General features: G+C 41.6%; 1 protein-coding gene across 1 annotated transcript; it reads right to left on the reverse strand.

Annotated features, from left to right (window-relative positions):
• Positions 1 to 1,726: 1,726 nt before the first annotated feature.
• On the reverse strand, positions 1,727 to 13,349 carry LOC129865101 (sodium-coupled neutral amino acid symporter 2-like). Its single transcript, XM_055937587.1, has 15 exons — positions 13,003 to 13,349; positions 11,688 to 11,813; positions 11,423 to 11,504; positions 11,187 to 11,302; positions 7,908 to 8,074; positions 7,445 to 7,520; positions 6,735 to 6,817; positions 6,335 to 6,393; positions 5,641 to 5,811; positions 5,384 to 5,463; positions 5,045 to 5,145; positions 4,286 to 4,410; positions 4,009 to 4,153; positions 3,802 to 3,899; positions 1,727 to 3,651 (listed from the first exon to the last, which is right to left on the reverse strand). Exons 2-15 carry the CDS (start codon positions 11,810 to 11,812, stop codon positions 3,547 to 3,549), a joined length of 1,533 nt encoding a protein of 510 aa, XP_055793562.1. The 5' UTR covers position 11,813; positions 13,003 to 13,349; the 3' UTR covers positions 1,727 to 3,546.
• Between the last annotated feature and the right edge of the window lie 6,235 nt (positions 13,350 to 19,584).

Consider the following 19,584-nt stretch of genomic DNA (forward strand, 5'->3'; position numbering starts at 1 on the left):
CAAACGGCAGTCAAGCATTGTTCATCATGTCACCAGAATAAGACCCTCGATATTTATTGGTAAGGAGCGTCAAACTCATACCGGTCCGTGCACTTTCACCACCCTGTAAAGTTCATCATAATTTATTTCATAGTGGGAGGATCACACACCATGTCATCGCGTGACTCCAGGTTGATTTGTATTTTATTATGCATACCCATTTGCTGCTGCAGCAATATTAAGGGAATTTATATATATACACACATTAATACACACACACTACTACAACACATCTACAATACAAAATCAATACGTAATGAGTGTAGAGTACTTGTGTTAGCGTGTGGGTGTATATGCTTGCTTGTGCCTGTGTGTGTGTGGCTCTTCACAGTCTGCGCTGTTCCATAAGGTGTAGTTTAATCAGATATTTGTCAAATCAGATTATACTGCTTGCATGAGTTACTTGATGTGGAATAGAGTTCCATGTAGTTAGTCATGGCTCTATGTAGCACTGTGCGTTTCCCATAGTCTGTTCTTGCCTTGGGGACTGTGAAGAGGCCTCTGGTGGCATGTCTTGTGGGGTATGCATGGGTGTCTGAGCTGTGTGCTGGTCATTTAAACAGACAGCTCAGTGCATTCAACATGTCAATACTTCTCACAAATACCATCGATGAAGTCAATCTCTCCTCTATTTTGAGCCAGGAGAGATTGACATGCATATTACTAATGTTAGCTCTCCGTGTACATTTAAGGGCCAGCCGTGCTGCTCTGTTCTGGGCCAATTGTAATTTGCCTATGGCCCTCTTGTGGCACTTGACCATATGACTGAACAGTAGTCCAGGTATGAACAAACTAGGGCCTGTAGGACTTGTTTTGTTGATAGTGGTGTCAAGAAAGCAAAGCAGTGCTTTAATATGGACAGACCTCTTCCCATTTTAGCTACCGTTGCATCAATATGTTTTGACCATGACAGTTTACCCTCCTGGGTTAAACCAAGCAGTTTAGTCTCCTTAACTTGCTAAATTTCAACATTATTCATTACAAGATTTAGTTGAGCTTTAGAGTTCAGTGAAGGATTGTTATTACATCAATTTTTGTCGTTTCCACTGCCTTTTCTCGCATAATTGAATTTAAAGACGCAAAAAGATTCCACCATGTCGAATGAACAAATTATCTCTCAACATTTATAAAATTGCATCGAAACTTCCTGTTTCCATCACAGCTGTCGTGATTTTTTTTTTCATAGGTTGGATGGAAACGTGGTAATGAGGCCATTTGCATAGTTCGGTCCATTGAGTTGTGCTTTTATTTATTTCAGCAAGGCAGAGTAAAGATGTGTCTTATACATCTTTGGCTGTTCAAATCCAAACGGCACTACTTTAACATCATGTCTAGAATAAGGTTGTGTCCTCCTGTAACCTCATATTCATAATTTGATCTCAAATTGCTGGAGTTATATTTCACTGTCCAAACACTTGTGGACTTATGATTCTGGACTATATATCGCATTCATGCCAACATTTGAAAAATGCATAATTTCCCACCACAATATTTAGACAATGTAATATTCTCTCCTGAAATTGTTAGTGTTTTTGTGGAGTTTATTAATCAAAATTGAGGGGGGTTACAGTTCTTTGTCTCAGGAGTTGCCATCACTTTCACGGCATATGGTGGGCTCCCTGCAAAACCACACCACAATCAGCTGGTCTGCAAAATAGAACTGACACAATAAACAACCAACAATGTGTGGGATTATCTTTGACTTTATTTTGACAATAATTACATGATGTACATAGTGTTTCATTGAAACAAGAGTGTAACACTGGTGGGCGATGCCCTCTTTGCTCCTGAGGTCAAGAGATGGCTCACATACTCTCTAACCAATACGTGCATAAAGCATGTGAGAACAGGTTATCAGGGTCACAAATAGAACAAGTGTAAAGTGTGTTACACAAAGACCACTGCCACTATGTTTTGGTAGGTTCCACTTTAAACATGGTCTTTCAGAATTACAGCAAATGGAAGAGGGAAAACTCTCACTATGGTTCAATAAATGAAAGTGAACATCTCCATACTTAATCATAGGGGGGTAAATTGATAAAGACCAAATTCACCAGCAATTTTTACAGCTCTAGTTTTAGTGAAATGCCAATAGGTTAAACAAAACATATATACAGTAGTTCAACTCATAGATATATACACATATATGTACAATATATAAATATAGTAAAATAGATAAAATTACATTGATTTCATGTTCTTCCATAAATAATCGCAGGACAATAACAGTTTGGATGATGTGTGAGGTTAACATTGGAAGCAGTGAGCCGCCCGCCTCGTTTTTGTGACGAGGTGACAAGCCGACTTTACACTATCCTTATCAATCATTTAGTTCTTTTTTTGTAACTACGGTTATGTTTAATAAGGAGAAGCTGCCAATCGTTAGAAAAACACTGACATTTTGACAGATACACTGAGCAGCTCACACGACATTCCTCCGCCTTCCCTCAGTTCTGCATGGAAGCCATTATGTAACGTTGATGTGACGTTTGGTTATGTGCGGTCTCAAAACAGTCAGAAAACAAACTATTTTTGCAAGGTAAACAGGTACATTACAACCACGCATGTGGTCAAATTCAAGATATTCTTCCTTAAAGAAAAAAAGTGTAACGTCCCCCTCCCCTTAGCATCCGGGGGATTTGACAGGGAGCATGCCCCATCTACAAGCAGTAGTGTTATCGCTGTATTAGATTTGAACAAGGTCTTCAATACATTATAATGCGTAATACATTTCTTTAAAAGAGATTTCCCCTAAGAGATCTTTTGCAACTTCCAGTGTGGGGTTTTGAGAAGGCAGGTTTCGTTGATTCATACTAAGCATTTTACAAGTTAAGCCGACACCACTAGCTAGGTCACACAGCCATGGTACAAATACTGATAAGCGGTCTAGTAGTCCGTGAACAGACAATTTCCTCACGAGTGTGCTGAACATTAAGAGCTTTTCAATATATAAACACATATTACAAATACCTTTTTTGGCAATGTTTTAAAAAATAAGAAGTTGAACGCTAAATTATTCACGTCGAGTAGAGTCTACTGTCATGTTCTTCAACTCTAATGAGTTCTGGGATTCCAGGATGTCCGCGGTTGCGTGCGGCCCTGGTTGAGAAAAGTTGTCGCTGTGCCCAAAAAGCTGAGCTCACACGCAGTACCTGAATATGAGCTGTATTGGAACTCTACAACTACACGATCCCTGTTTGAGGCACCATCAAAAGTTTCAACTGTACCAGAATTACAAAAAAGAGAGAAAACGTCCAAAACGGAAAACAAAACAAAGAAAGCACAACGAAAGGAAAAGAGAAAATCACCACCTGTGTGGCTTAACTGCATACTGTACAAAGTTCAGTACATTCTCATTGGAATGGTATAGTCTCTTGCTTAGAGTTCAAAGCCGAACGTTGTATGTGAGGTCATGTTCTCCTTCTTCTTGGGTAGCAGTCTTAGCGGTCAGATGTTTAGCGGCTGAGCTGCGGATGGTGTGGTGCCCCCCCTGGTGGATGAGGTATCCTAGTGTCCGTCGGACGGTTGTGAGGCGTTGTTGATCCAGTCAAGGGTGATGAGGGTCAAGCTGCCGATCATGACGAAGAAACCACTGCACAGGAAGATGGATGCCTGGATAGAGGGAGGACGAGACTGTCGGGCTTAGCACAACAAGGCTTTCTTCTCCACTCTATGATTGATGCTCCTTGCCAGGAGTCACAGACCACAACACCCACAAACACATCAATTCATGGACCAAAAAGGAGCAGGATGTTTTCTTACCCCAATTTTCTGCACAGACTTCATGGGCTCCTTCTTGACCAGTTTGATATAGAAGGCCGAGGGCAGGATGAAGATCAACATGGCTGCCGCAGATGCACCTGAGGAGGAAGATGACAGGCTCAGTGGGGATGTTCACCTCTTTTCTTTCTCTATTATAATTTCTAGATACTGTGAACTGCACCTGACCAACTGAACACATTCACTCACCGATGAAGCCGAAGATGTCTCTGATGGTGGGGACGAAGATGACCAGACAGTTTGTGCTGGCCAGCAGAACCATGGTGATGATGGTGTGGCGGATCCAGCTGAACTCCTTGGAGGCACACAGCAGCTGGTTGACCGACGTGCGGATCTACGACAGACAGAAACGGGGGACCAAGGTCAACATGGTGGCAATGCCGAACTTGACAACATTCACAAGTTTTGAATGGATGGACAGACAGATAAGCTGCCAGCCAGACAGACAGATAGATGTGGGGCTTACGGGAAACAGCACCACAGGGACAGTCAGGGTGACAGCTGTCAGCACGGCCAGACGAACGATGAGTAGGATCACGTCAGACTTGTAGACCTTGGAGTAGGTGTGCAGAAGTTCGGGCTCCACCTGCACTGTAAAGCCAATCCAATATGGTAATTTCATTTATGCTTGTTTCCTTCTCACTTATAAAGCCACATATTCAATTCATTTCCCTTAGCCTGATGAGTCCACACCTTTCAGATATTCAGATATCCAGACACAGGGCCCATGTGTGACCAACTGGGTATCGAACCCTGGTCAGCAATGCTCTATAATAACCCCTACGGTCAACATTCACTCATTTTGCTGTATTGTACTGTTCGTTCAGAAATGTCTTTGTAACCTGCCTGTTACATGTCCAGCCAAATCAAATGGAGATTGAGAGATCAATTGGAATACAGCTAAGATTATTCAAGGTTGTGCGTAACTTTCACACCCTCGTTCATGTCATGTCCTGGCTAACTAGGGCCATTGCGTAGGCATACTTTTAGGAAATTCTGGAACATGGCTGGACACCTGCTTCGATGTCCTTGCCATAACAAATATACAGGATCATTGGTGTATTGGACAGCTGATTCTGTGTCTTGTTTTCTCATGGGGGACAGTACTTGCATAACAACTGGTTGCATGAGCCCAAAACGGACAGTTTCCTGCTCAAACTAGTTTTGTATCCGACTGATAAAAAAAAAGGCTGAATGTGTTTCTAAGGGGGGCGGGGTGACTCACAGTTGAAGGTCAGATATCCGAAGAGAGCAGCCAGCAGGTACATGATGAACATGGCCAGGAAAGACACGTTGGCCACGCCCTGCATCTTTCTACGGGAACGACTGGGAAAGAAGAGGAGGTTTAGACAACACAGAACCACTGTTCTTTTCTCTGTCTTCCTTCACAAGTACTACAGCTATAAACTGTGTGTGTGTGTGTGTGTGTGTGTGTGTGTGTGTGTGTGTGTGTGTGTGTGTGTGTGTGTGTGTGTGTGTGTGTGTGTGTGTGTGTGTGTGTGTGTGTGTGTGTGTGTGTGAAGCCTTGACAACGTGGCAGCTGGTAAAAAAGCGATAGACTCACTCTTTAAGCTCCTCGTACATGGGCAGGACGGCGGGGTGGCAGACAAAGGCGAACGTCAGGATAGGAACAGCATACACAGTCTGAAGGAGAGCGTTAGACAAGACCGTTAGACATTTGACACATGAACACAGATACAAAAAAACATTAGATCACACAAAAAAAAACATAAGTACAAGTACGATAGCCCTTGGGCATCCGTTAAGTAGTTCTCTTTCTATTTATCGATTTACCACTCAACATATCTGTCCATTTCTCACCTGAGAGTTGAAGACAAAGTATTTGGGTGTGCAGACGTCCTCGTTGTAGACGATGGCGGTGGTGTTGAGGAAGCCCACCGTGTTGTTCAGGACCTTGCTAACCGTCTCGTTCAGTATCACGTCCATGTTAGGAATGTAAGGGCACGGGATCTGGAACTTCTTATAGATCACCTGGAAAAGAAACCGAGCCCATTTAGACTCCCATACAAAAGGTACAGAGTATTGGCTACATACATTGCTAATTGCCAATATTATAACTACTATAGATGAAAACTCATTACTTTTAGAATGCTTGCTCATGGTCCGGCTAGTGTGAGCAGGTCAGAATTGTAAACCAATGTGTCACAGTTATTCAGGTGTTCTATCTTAATTTGACCAGTTTCTCACTGCAGGAAAATAGTCCTGCAGCGACAGGAAATGCGAATTATTGTATAGATTATAATTAATGGAAATGTGGTTGATACATTTTAGTTAGGATAAATCAAGATTGACAGTATTAAAGTGGAAATTACTAACTTGAGAAGCCGCTTTAAACCTTAAATACACTACAATTTGCATGTCCTACTGTGCAGGAACATTATCTTCGACAACAGAGTGATAAAATGAAGATATCATATCTGTAAGTAAGCCATTCACTACAATAACCTGAACTGTAAAGACAATAACAGCGGAGTAGATTAGGATGTTGACTCACCACAATCAGGAAGAACACCATGCAAAGCAGGGAGAAACCACTTGTGTAACCAAGGTAACCTGAAGTAAGGTAACAGAGAGAGAGAAAAAAACGATTGAGTACTTCATATACTGTGGAAATGTAAGATAGGAAATATACTAACTACTGTGTAATATCCGTTAAAACATATTAAAACTATATTACAATGAATAAGAATGTACTCTTCTAAGGCAATATATATATTAACTTCATCAGTCAAAAAGGAATCTAATGTAAACAAACTCTTCTGGCATCTATTACACACATACGTTGCCACAGTGCGTCACCATCCCCTGCCCTTTCCCAACATTTTACACAAGTGCAGCATTTCACAACACACGTACACACAAAGTAAAGTGCCACACTCTTTATTGTGTCTTACCAAGGTTCCTGAGAAGTGAGAGTGGCAGGATGATGACAACTGACACCAGGATCACAAGATAGTCCCCGTTCGCATACCACTCTCTGGAAAGCACAGGAGAGACAAGAACATGTCATACACTGTACACACATATCACCACACAGTTTCATATAATAACACACAGTTACACCCACACACACATTCATATCCCAACATTTATCTAGCTTTTGTGAAAAAATATGACCTATATCAAAGCTATTGTAGCGTTCGTTTCTCGTTTGACTGTTGTAAAATACAAACATGGCAGAATGTCTGCAATGCACACATAAATAGCAGCCTGCTCTTAGGGTGGTCTAGCTACATGCTGGCAACACTACATGAATGTTTGATGGGCCAGTTGGTTGGTCTGAATGAGCTCATCCAGCGGTCTGTCTCGGTGCGGCACTGGCTCTTCTAAAAGGACCCTTTGAACGGCCGCCGACAACACACCGTCCCTCCTCCCTCCTCCCTCTCTCTGCCGAGAGGGACAAAGAGGCCTCTTCACATCTTCCCAGCGCAGCACTCAAAAACAACCCGCCGCCATTTTGAATGACACCAAAGTCACTACTTCACCTCGAGGGTCGACCGCTCAAAAACAACCATGGGCCATTTGTCAAACCAAAGTAACAGCAGACTAAAGGACACACACACACACCAACGGACACACAGAATCTAGAGACAAAGCTGCTTACCCGTTGTTAGCTCCCATGAAGGCTTGGATAACGATCGGCAGCTCGTACTTCACAATGTAGAGGTAGCTGGACATGGCTGCAAAGGTAAAAGCAAAGTCACGATTAGTCAAAGTCATATTGTGAATCAGTGACTTTTCATCAAAACATGCCTTATTTTGTTCCAAAACAGACAACTCTGAGAATGTTCTAGTAGCACTAACCAAGGATGAATAGGCCTATTGGTTCGCAGAAGGGATGTTTGTTCCATTGGAAAGTAATACCCTTGCAAATATTTATTGTAAACATTTACAGAACCATTTGGTTTATGGGAAAGGGGCTGTTCTTCCTTTTCTATGTGTGACATCACTGACATTTAGACTTTGGACTTTTTTCCACATAGTCAACTCCTAGTGGATCAATGAGACTGTCTCCCTGACTTTGATCTGTCTTTCTGAATGACCATTGAAGTGCCCTTAGTTCTCACCTCCGATGTTCTGCATGGTGATGGAGATGGATGCAGCCAGTTTCCCGGGCATGCCGAAGGCCTTGTAACCCAGCTGTTCATAGACCAGCGACCCTCCTTCATTGGCTGTCTTTAGAAGCAAGTGCACAGAGTACAGGGAGAAGATGGACACAGCCACCAGGAGAATTCTGTGGAGAGAAGAGGAACATTTTATCATGAGTAAGGTACGGAACCAGGCCTGCAAGGCTGGTAAGGACTATTATCGACTGGCATTAACCACACTGACACCGAGTAACACGGTTGACTACTGATAAGTGCACATTGGATAAGTACAAGCTTTGTTTCCGTTCGGTGCATTTCACCAGTCCCAATTCAAACATATTATTTTGACTTGATCTCCCAATGGTTCCATCTGAACGTGAAGACAAACCACACCAAAGGTCAACGCAGGGCTTAAATTAACATGGAAAATGTGTTCTGACCATCGCAAGGACACATCTTATGTTGACCATGTTGACGCTGGGTAAGTGACCTTCTTTACTGTACTGTAGCACCCAAACACAGGGATCAATAGGTTCTGTCTGTGAGCTGATCTGCAAAGACCTTGTCATGGGGACAGTTTTGATGCAACACAGCTATGCACAATCCAGATACAGGGATGTGATTGGACAATGGGCTCCAGGTCAGGATATTCTATCTAGCAGCCAAGCTGTGTAGAACTAACACTGACTCACTGTATTAATAGTAGCAATTGTGCCACTGAGAAAAATTCTCTAAGCGATGTGAGCTAGGTTCACGTTATGAAGGCCTTGTGCAAATAATTTCTCTCACACACACAACTTCAGAACCACAACAAAGTGGTATAGAGACGATTACTCGACTATATCCGAGCACAGCTCTGTCTACTCGGCTACGTCAAATCAAATGTATTTATAAAGCCCTTCTTACATCAGCTGATATCTCAGAGTGCTGTACAGAAACCCAGCCTAAAACCCCAAACAGCAAGCAATGCAGGTGTAGAAGCACTGTGGCTAGGAATAACTCCCTAGAAAGGCCAGAACCTAGGAAGAAACCTAGATAGGCACCAGGCTATGAGGGGTGGTCAGTCCTCTTCTGGCTGTGCCGGGTGGAGATCATAACAGAACACTTCCAAGATTTACTTGTCACCATTTACACTTCTGCCCATAATAGTTTAGTCTACATCTTATCACGTCATATGCACTTCACTGACTCATCAAATATACCTTAGATGACCCTAAGGTAATTGTTTTCACTCTGTAAATACTGAATCTACCCAACAGTGAAGTGTTTGCAAGTCCCATGGTGTGGAAACCTTTTGCAAACAAAGATTTTTTTTAAACAGAGGCCTTTGTGAAAATACACAAAAGCTTTTATGCCCTGAAGAAGGTATGTTGCGGAAATGCATAAGCCAAATCAATAAAGTTTTTTTCAGTATGGTTGATATATTTTACAGAATTTCTCCTACTTCACAATGCTACACAAATAATCAGAGGTATTATATTCATAATTCATATTCATAAGCTGTTGGAGCAAGTGGCCCTTTAAACTGGCTACCCACTGGGCACAGAAGTCATTTCAACGTCTAGTTTTGATTTACATTTGGTTGATTTGTCAACTAACGTGAAATCAACAAAAACTGACACCATGTCATTGGATTTAGGTTAAATGTTGTTTGAAATGACGTGTAATGAGTGTAATGGTGAGAAGAAGAAGAGTCTACTGGAATGATCTCATGTGAGGCCCGTTTCCCGTACCTTACCATTTATATATCTCTGGCCCCCTTGCAGAAAGATTAGCGCTGCTAAGCGGCTTCCCCCCGGCGTTGAGTGACTGGCACACATGAAAGGCCCTGATGCTAGACCAACCCCAGAGTTCACACTCGTACGCCCACTGTTCGTAAACACCGGCCTGCGTGGCTACTAGCTACCGTGCCCTGCGGTAGCATAAGCTTTGATCTCTGTAGGCTGTCTCACCAGCTTACCCTAACTCACTTCAGGGTTATCCAATGCCCTGTCTTAGACAAGGACACATTTCTAGTAGACTGTGGATAAATGCTGTGCTCAGGTTGTATGTACAGTATCTATGCCTCACATTGGTAGATATTGAGGTGTGACCTTGTTGTGCTCTACCTGGTGGTATATCACACTGCCAAGTTTAGAATGTGCTGTATTGCCTCTGATATGACAGAGTGCATTCAGACTCAGAGAGTTCCACAAACTATCTTCCACACTAGCAACATACAGTGATATTCTATACTGCATTCTATTCAATGTGATGTTGACTTACATTTTAGCTATTTAGGGGACGCTCTTATCCAAAGCGACTTACAGAAGCAATTAGGGTTAATTGTCTTGCTCAAGAGCACATCGACAGATTTTTCACCCAGGGATTCGAACAAGCACACTTTGGGTTATTGGCCCAACCCGCTTAACCACTAGGTTACCTGCCACTCCTAATTCCTACTACCTACTTCTCAGATTCATAAAGCTGAGCCCCATTTCAATTGTGGATGTGTATTTTCATTCCAATTATTTATATATACATTAGTTGACTGACAGGGAGTGCTGTTTTGAAGCGACTGCGCCTTCATCTTGGCACCACCCTCCACCATTGTAAAAAATATTTTGGAAGCTATAAAATGAATGTATTAATGTGTACATTGGTTTTTGCCACATTTATTAGTTTACTGACACCAAAATGCATAATTGAAATGTGAGCTAAACAGAAAAAAAGAAAAAAATTATTGTTTACAATGTTTTTTCCATAAAGTATAATTTTTTGAAAGTACTAATGTTACTGTCCCCACTACAACAAAATACTTAAATACATGTCATTGTGTCCTTGAAAAATTGTATTGAAATACTATAGAATTCCATTCATTCCTATGGAGGATTACTCCTTCTGGGAACTGCCAATATGGCCGACCGGTGGCTTCAAAGCCTCTCACTGGCCAATACATAGCATCAGCAATCCTGGGATATATCATTGGTGTCAACTGCTTTAAAACAGACACCACTAGCTCTTCGTCACACCTTGCAAGATACGGACATTGCCATTGGATGACACAGTGTGAACCCGCAGTGCAGTTTTCCTTCATTAATCAGCAACACAGATGTACACACGCCACACACACATCAGCAGCTGTCATTAAGTGCTTATACAGAAACCCAGCCTAAAACCCCAAACAGCAAGCAATGCAGATGTAGAAATCATCTGCAATTGATTTCAATGAAACCCAAGTCTTACACTGGCATACAGGAACACTAGAACAGTACTCACACAAAGAGTGCAATGCCAGTGTTGGCCATGGCATAGGAGAGACCAAGGATGCCACTGCCCATAATAGCATTGCCCAGGTTGAAGACTGACATCCCAAAAGAGGCGGTGCCTGGATGCTGTTGAGAATAAAGTAAAATATACCCAGTTAGAAAAAAACTCAAATAAAAGCACAGTAAACCATAAGCCTCAAATTGGTATGTTATATGTTATCAGGATGTTATCAGGACAGCACTTACATAATCCGTTTCATACTTCTTCTTGTCCAGGTGGTAGTCTGGAAGGAAGTTTTGACTCTCCGCATCCATATCTGGATATTGACTGGAAATCAAACATGCATAAAGCATTTATTTAATGGATTAATCTCATTCCAATTCAGCCTTTAAAACAGACATAATACAAGTTCTACTAAAATATGCAAGTTGATGACATTTCTGCGGTTAGAAACACAGGCATAGGTCTACTGCAGAGCATCGTCAGACCCAGCAGGCTGCAGTGCCTCACCTGTCAATAGGAACCTTCTTGGTTGGACAGGAGCTGTATTCATGACTATTGGAACTGACACTGCTATCCTCATCCGGAGAAATGTTGAAGCGGCTCATCTCTGTCTTTGCAGTGGCCTGTTTCATGCTATAAAATAAACAAACGGAAAACCTTGAATCAATTTGTGTTTATTTGTGAACTTCTTGCCTGCGCCATTCCAACTCTCTTCTTTCATAGAACCTCGAGTTCTACCAGGAACGTTGAATAATCAATATTGGAAAGGGAGAGACTAGGATACTCATTGCGCTGCAGCTATCTCGTAAATCTGAAGTCATGTGACCAGAAGAAGGGGGGTTGACCCATCCCAGGAGCCAGTGGAAAAATACCAGCCGCCCGGCATCCGCATCTATCCACATCAGCGCAGCGTCACATACCCAATATGAATGACAAAAGCTTTGCGCAAGTCTTTTCATCTCCAATTTCAACGTGTTAAATAAGAATGACATTGTAATAGGCCGATATATGTAACTAATAAATCCCGTTTATTCAAACAGAATGTGAGATCATGTTATTAGTTTAGGGTTTTAAATGATAGAGCACAGCCTAATCTAAAACATTTTATGCATGGGACTGTTAAATAATTAGATTTTGGGCTCCATTTAATAAGAATTCTTCCATGACTGACTGATGGAAACAAAGGCACGTGCTTGTCTATTATGGGCATGGCACCATTTTGCGCAGAGCTGTAGTCCTATATCTGTCTTAGATATCCTCAGCTGTAGTTTACAGGCATTCATTTAGGTTGCATCATTTCTTGGACATTGATGTCTTTTATTTACAAATATCCCAAATAAGGGAAAAGACTCAACCATCAAATCCATTACATTCCTTTCTTGGTTACCGCCCCGGCATTCCTCTGTAAATAATATAGCCCACTAGCCTACAGCGTCAGTGCTATTTATTTATTTCCTTGTGAGTCTGGCCCATTGCGCTGTGTAGCCTCGGCCTATAGTATAGCATCATATATATTATAAAAAATATAGAAATAACACATCTATAACCTAATAACTCTGATCTTTGCGCCTAATTGATATTGGCCAATTGACCAGGGAAATAACCTGCAAGAGATTAAATACATCGGCCCGCTATTTCAATACACAATATATAGGTTAATTATTTCACCTATTTTCCAATAGAATAGACTTAATTATTAACAATACATCAATTTGTAAATTACAATTTATAGCTAGAGAATTACAAGATAATTAGCCTACACCCGGTAACCCAGCATATTTCCCGGAAGACAGTAAAAGATGCGGCGCAGACAGAATCTTACCTTTGAGAAGACGAATAAAATCCCTATGAACAAGTAGCGATCCTTTTCAATTTTAATTTGAAACAATTCCTTCACCGTTGAATGTCTCCAATATTCTACTAGAAAGTATTTATCCTTGAAGTTTTATTCAGTAACAATAAATGTACTTAAGATACAATTCAATTGTCCCAATTCAATAGGAAAATAACTTACAATGTGGATACAATTGTATAAGAATAGCTTAAAAGCTCAATTTTAAGATGTTATATAAATCAAATTGCCAACGATGTGATACACAACTTGAATTTACGTTGTTCTAAACGAGGTGGGGTTTGTCTGCACCTTTATATCTATCCAGCGTTGCATCAGCCCGAGGAGGAAGGGGAGTGGCTTTTTGCCTTGGCGACAGGCATAGACTTTACACACGCCAGAATGAATGACGCGGTTTGTGTACAAACACACGGTCCAGTAAAGGTGGTGGTTCTGAATGCCCTTCACAATGTGCATTCGACTATCTTGATTTCTGCTCATGGAAAAAGTTGAATTCAGATCATGTATTTGGATCACTGTGTCCTTGTTAGTTTTTTGTTGTGTGTTGCACTGAGAAGACAATAAATAGCCAATAGTCTATACTTTAAACTATAGCCAATAGTAGTCTAGGCCTACATTCCTGTGGCTTAACGACCCCGATAATTAGGCCATGGCTCCTTTCTGGACAGTTTTTACTTGGTTCCCGGACATGAAATTGACGAGACGATAAACTGATGAGAAAGCACGAGATTGTGTGTCAGTAGAATTTAAAATGCGACCAATGCTTCAAAGAAGACCTCCCAGTATCAAGAAGATTAACGTACGCAAACGAATCATGTGACGACGGTTCAGTGAGCGCGCCAGGAATCCGTGTCATCCCAATCCCCTTGTCATGAAGTGACTCCCTCACATCGGCTTTAGGTTCACACTCTGCTCCTTTGCGAGTCTAAGCAACGCATTGGTTCTCTCACCCATGCTGTTAAAGTTATGTTTACACACTCTTTCTAAACACACTAAGCTACCCCCTACTTCACATACAGGCTCTGTCTCTCTGTTATGGTTATCTGTGTCACACACACGCACACGCACACACACACACACAAACACACACACACACACACACACACACACACACACACACACACACACACACACACACACACACACACACACACACACACACACACACACACACACACACACAGCTGTTTCTTCATTGTAGCCCATACATGTTAGGCTATTACACATGTATTAGGCTATCACTTTATTATTGTCCGTAGCAGGGTCAATGTTTCTCAGTATGCTACATATTTTAGTTTGATTCAGCTGGGGTGTCTGACATTGAGGTGAAATCACACAGTTTCGTATCAGAGACTCCTTTTCAATTCATTATGCAACCATATTAGCAGCAGTCTTTATGTCGAGCCTTCTGGTCTTTACTTTGGCTTCGTGAACTTGTGACACAAGTACAAATGAACCCATGGCACTGTTAGAAATTAAGGATCTCTGAGAAAAAGTTTGCAGATGAACAAAGTTAATGTTGTTTGGTGGTATGAGACCAGTTTGACCTCAGGGGTTAGGGTTAGTTGTTGATTCAGGAGATATTACTGTTAAAGGACCACTCGTCTACAATGTCCACTATTCGTGCCAGGTTCATTTCCATGTGATAGTAGAACGGTATACAATGTAAAACATACTAACCCTGTGTACGTATGAACAGCCTCCCAGCCTATAGACCAAAATGTAGCAACACAGATGTACAAACTACACACACACACACACACACACACACACACACACACACACACACACACACACACACACACACACACACACACATTATTCCCCTCTCCGTCACACATGAGTTAGTTTGTGTATAGGTCTGTGGGAGCCATTGTTTGGGGCTTTAGGATGACCCTGCCAAACTAAGACGGATCAGGAAAGTGGAGCAGGGCCTGGATTTGGGCCGATTCCCCAGCCTCGCCATGGCCCCATGCTACATTAACACATAATTTAAGCTGACGCGTCCAGACACAGGCCGTGGGGTAGGCACCTCAGGAGTGGAAATTATCTTAAATGACCATAACTTTTGACTAATATACGAGAGTGTGAAGCCTAAATGTTGTCAATGTCTGTCTATGGATTTGGATGGAATGCATCCAATTATGTATTTCTATAGGACAATGTAGTATAAACAATCGTTTGGTTTATCACCTGTGTACCCTGTTACTGTCCCAAATACCTGTATGAGTAGCTTAAAGCATTTCTACATCCTTAAAATGCTGCTGAGCATTCTAGTTCAGTGGTGTGCTACTAAACCAATAGCCTACTGTCAGCTGATTGGCTGCAAGAGGTGAGAGATATTTTATTTATCAACCATTTCCTGTTCACTTTCTCGGAAAGGAAGTGACTAACTTGAAAGTAAAGCAACAAAAAGGCATAGCAAAGGAGATCTATGTCACGTTCCTGACCTGTTTTCTGTTGTTTTGTATGTGTTTAGTTGGTCAGGACGTGAGCTGGGTGGGAATTATATGTTGTGTGTCTAGTTTGTCTGTTTCTATGTCAGCCTAGTGTGGGTTCTCAATCAGAGGCAGATGGTAATCGTTGTCTCTGATTGAGAATCATATATAGGAGGCTTGTTTTGTGTTGGGATTGTGTCGGTGGTTGTTTCCTGTTTCTGTGATTGTCTGCACCAGATAGGTCTGTGTTGGTTTTTGCACATTTGTTATTTTGTATTGTTGTTTGTAGTGTTTCACTTATTCTTTATTAAACATGTTTAACACTAGCCGCGCTGCACTTTGGTCCTCTCCTTCACCCCTGGAAGAAAACCGTTACAATCTACTTTTAGACTGTGCCTCTTTGTCTCTGCAAGGCTAATATCACTGCAATAATAACATCCAGTATCTTATATATATATAAACTCTTAGAAGGTTGTTGGCCAAGATCTCGCGATACATGGCCCCATCCATCCTCCCCTCAATACGGTGCAGTAGTCCTGTCCCCTTTGCAGAAAAGCATCCCCAAAGAATGATGTTTCCACCTCCATGCTTCACGGTTGGGATGGTGTTCTTGGGGTTGTACGCATCCTTCTTCTTCCTCCAAACACGGCGAGTGGAGTTTAGACCAAAAAGCTCTATTTTTGTCTCATCAGACCACATGACCTTCTCCCATTCCTCCTCTGGATCATCCAGATGGTCATTGGCAAACTTCAGATGGGCCTGGACATGCGCTGGCTTGAGCAGGGGGACCTTGCGTGCGCTGCAGGATTTTAAACCATGACAGCGTAGTGTGTTACTAATGGTTTTCTTTGAGATTGTGGTCCCAGCTCTCTTCAGGTCATTGACCAGGTCCTGCCGTGTAGTTCTGGGCTGATCCCTCACCTTCCTCATGATCATTGATGCCCCACGAGGTGAGATCTTGCATGGAGCCCCAGACTGAGGGTGATTGACCATCATCTTGAACTTCTTACATTTTCTTATAATTGCGCCAACAGTTGTTGCCTTCTCACCAAGCTGCTTGCCTATTGTCCTGTAGCCCATCCCAGCCTTGTGCAGGTCTACAATTTTATCCCTGATGTCCTTACACAGCTCTCTGGTCTTGGCCATTGTGGAAAGGTTGGAGTCTGTTTGATTGAGTGTGTGGACAGGTGTCTTTTATACAGGTAACGAGTTCAAACAGGTGCAGATAATACAGGTAATGAGTGGAGAACAGGAGGGCTTCTTAAAGAAAAACTAACAGGTCTGTGAGAGCCGGAATTCTTACTGGTTGGTAGGTGATCAAATACTTATGTCATGCAATAAAATGCAAAGTACTTACTTAAAAATCATACAATGTGATTTTATAGATTTTTGTTTTAGATTCCGTCTCTCACAGTTGAAGTGTACCTATGATAAAAATTACAGACTCTACATGCTTTGTAAGTAGGAAAACCTGCAAAATCGGCAGTGTATCAAATACTTCTTCTCCCCACTGTATATGTATATATACAGTACCAGTCAAAAGTTTTCAAAACTATGAAAATACACATATGGAATCATACAGTAATCAAAAAAGTGTTCAACAAATCTAAATATATTTTAGATTCTTCAAAGTAGCCACCCTTTGCCTTGATGATAGCTTTGCACACGCTTGGCATTCTCTCAACCAGCTTCACCTGGAATGCTTTTCCAACAGTCTTGAAGGAGTTCCCACATATGCTGAGCACTTGTTGGCTGCTTTTCCTTCACCCTACGGTCCAACTCATCCCAAACCATCTCAATTGTGTTTGGGGTCGGGTGATTGTGGAGGCCAGGTCATCTGATGTAGCACTCCATCACTCTCCTTCTTGGTCAAATAGACCTTACACAGCCTGGAAGTCATCCTGTTGATGTTCAAGTTTCCTGTTGAAAAACAAACGATAGTCCCACAAAGCGCAAACCAGATGGGATGGCGTATTGCTGCAGAATGCTGCAGAATGCTGTGGTAGCCATGCTGTTTATGTGTGCCTTGAATTCTAAATAAATCACTGACAATGTCACCAGCAAAGCACACCCACACCATCACACCTCCTCCTCCATGCTTAATGATGGGAACCACACATGCCCACTGTATACAGCCTCGTTATTGTTATTCTTATTGTGTTACTTTTTATTATAACTTTTTATTTTAGTCTACTTGGTAAATATTTTTTTAACTCTTCTTGAACTGCACTATTGGTTAATGGCGTGTAAGTAAGCATTTCACAGTAAAGTCTACACTTGTTGTATTTGGTGCATGTTTGTAAATAAAGTTTGATTTGATTTAATTTGACATAAGGAGATCATCCGTTCACCTACTCTGCGTCTCACAAAGATACGCCGGTTGGAACCAAAAATCTCCAATTTGGACTCATCAGACCAAAGGACAGATTTCCACCAGTCTAATGTCCATTGCTTGTGTTTCTTAGCCCAAGCAAGTCTCTTCTTATTATTGGTGTCCTTTAGTAGTGGTTTCTTTGCAGCAATTCAACCATGAAGGCCTGATTCACGCAGTCTTCTCTGAACAGTTGTGTTGAGATGTGTCTGTTACTTGAACTCTGTGAAGAATTTATTTGGGCTGCAGTTTCTGAGGCTGGTAACTAATGAACTTATACACTGCAGCAGAGGTTACTCTGGGTCTTCCTTTTCTGTGGCGGTCCTTATGAGTGCCAGTTTCATCATAGCGCTTGATGGTTTTCGCGACTGCACTTGAAGAATCTTTTAAAGTTATTGAAATGTTCCACATTAACTGACCGTCATGTCTTAAAGTAATGATGGACTGTCGTTTCTCTTTGCTTATTTGAGCTGTTCTTGACATAATATGGACTTGGTCTTTTACCAAATAGGGCTATCTTCTGTGTACAACCCCTACCTTTTCACAACACAACTGATTGGCTCAAACGCATTATGAAGGAAAGAAATTCCACAAATTAACTTTTAACAAGGGACACCTTGTGAAGCTGGTTTAGAGAATGCCAAGAGTGTCAAGGCAAAGGGTGGCTACTTTGAAGAATCTCAAATACAAAATATATTTTGATTTGTTTAACCCTTTTTTGGTTACTACATGATTCCATATGTGGTCTTTCATAGTTTTGATGTCTTCACTATTATTCTACAATGTAGAAAATAGCAAAAACTAAAGAAAAACCTTAAATTAGTAGGTGTGTCAACTTTTGACTGGTACTGTATAAATACTTTTTTTAATAATATGGATTCATATTATTGCACATTAATATCGTATAAATAAAACCGCAACTGTTAAAAGTATCTGCATGAAGTGCAAATATAGTATATTACTGTAAGAGATGCTTTTGGTTTAATTTACCTCAGGAACATATTCGTGTCTGCTTGCAAGCTGAAAATCTTTGCCTGTGCATGTTCAGGCTACCTGCCCCTCCCCAAGGCTACTGTACTGATGTTACACGCTTGATTCAGAAGATAGGCAAAGGGATTTTGTATTAGCAAGAGAAGAATGTTTTTACTTTTCAGTGCTAGTTAAGGATACTATAGGCGTAGTCATCACGTTTCACATAGGATTTATTAACTACAAAAAGGTAAGATGTGTTTTTAATTATGCTGCTGCTCTGCACACAAACGTTTGTTAGCTAGCTAGCTAGATCAAATGACATTCGAAATTCCTCCTTAAAAGCAGCTCCTCCCAGGTACAATTTTGTGAACCTAATTCAGATAATGCATGTCATAACAAGATGCCCGCGCTTCATGCCTCCTCCTCAACCCTTTCTCACTCTCTCCCCACTGTAACGATCGTCTAAGGGAGGAAATCAAAACGCAGCGTGGTTAGTGTTCATTGTAATTTAATAAATAAACTGAACACTGAAACAATGAAAAACAACAAAGAGAGTGAACGAAACGAATTATCACTGGAGGCTTCGTGCCATGGATCATCACTGGAGGCTTCGTGCCATGGATCACCACTGGAGGCTTCTTGCCATGGATCATCACTCGAGGCTTCTTGCCATGGATCATCACTGGAGGCTTAGCTCTGGGAGAAGGCACAGGACTCACCAGGCTGGGGAGACATGCAGGAGGGTTAGGACTTATCACAGGCACAGGACTC

This window comes from Salvelinus fontinalis, chromosome 11, assembly GCF_029448725.1.
Source record: "Salvelinus fontinalis isolate EN_2023a chromosome 11, ASM2944872v1, whole genome shotgun sequence".
Lineage (NCBI taxonomy): Eukaryota > Metazoa > Chordata > Actinopteri > Salmoniformes > Salmonidae > Salvelinus > Salvelinus fontinalis.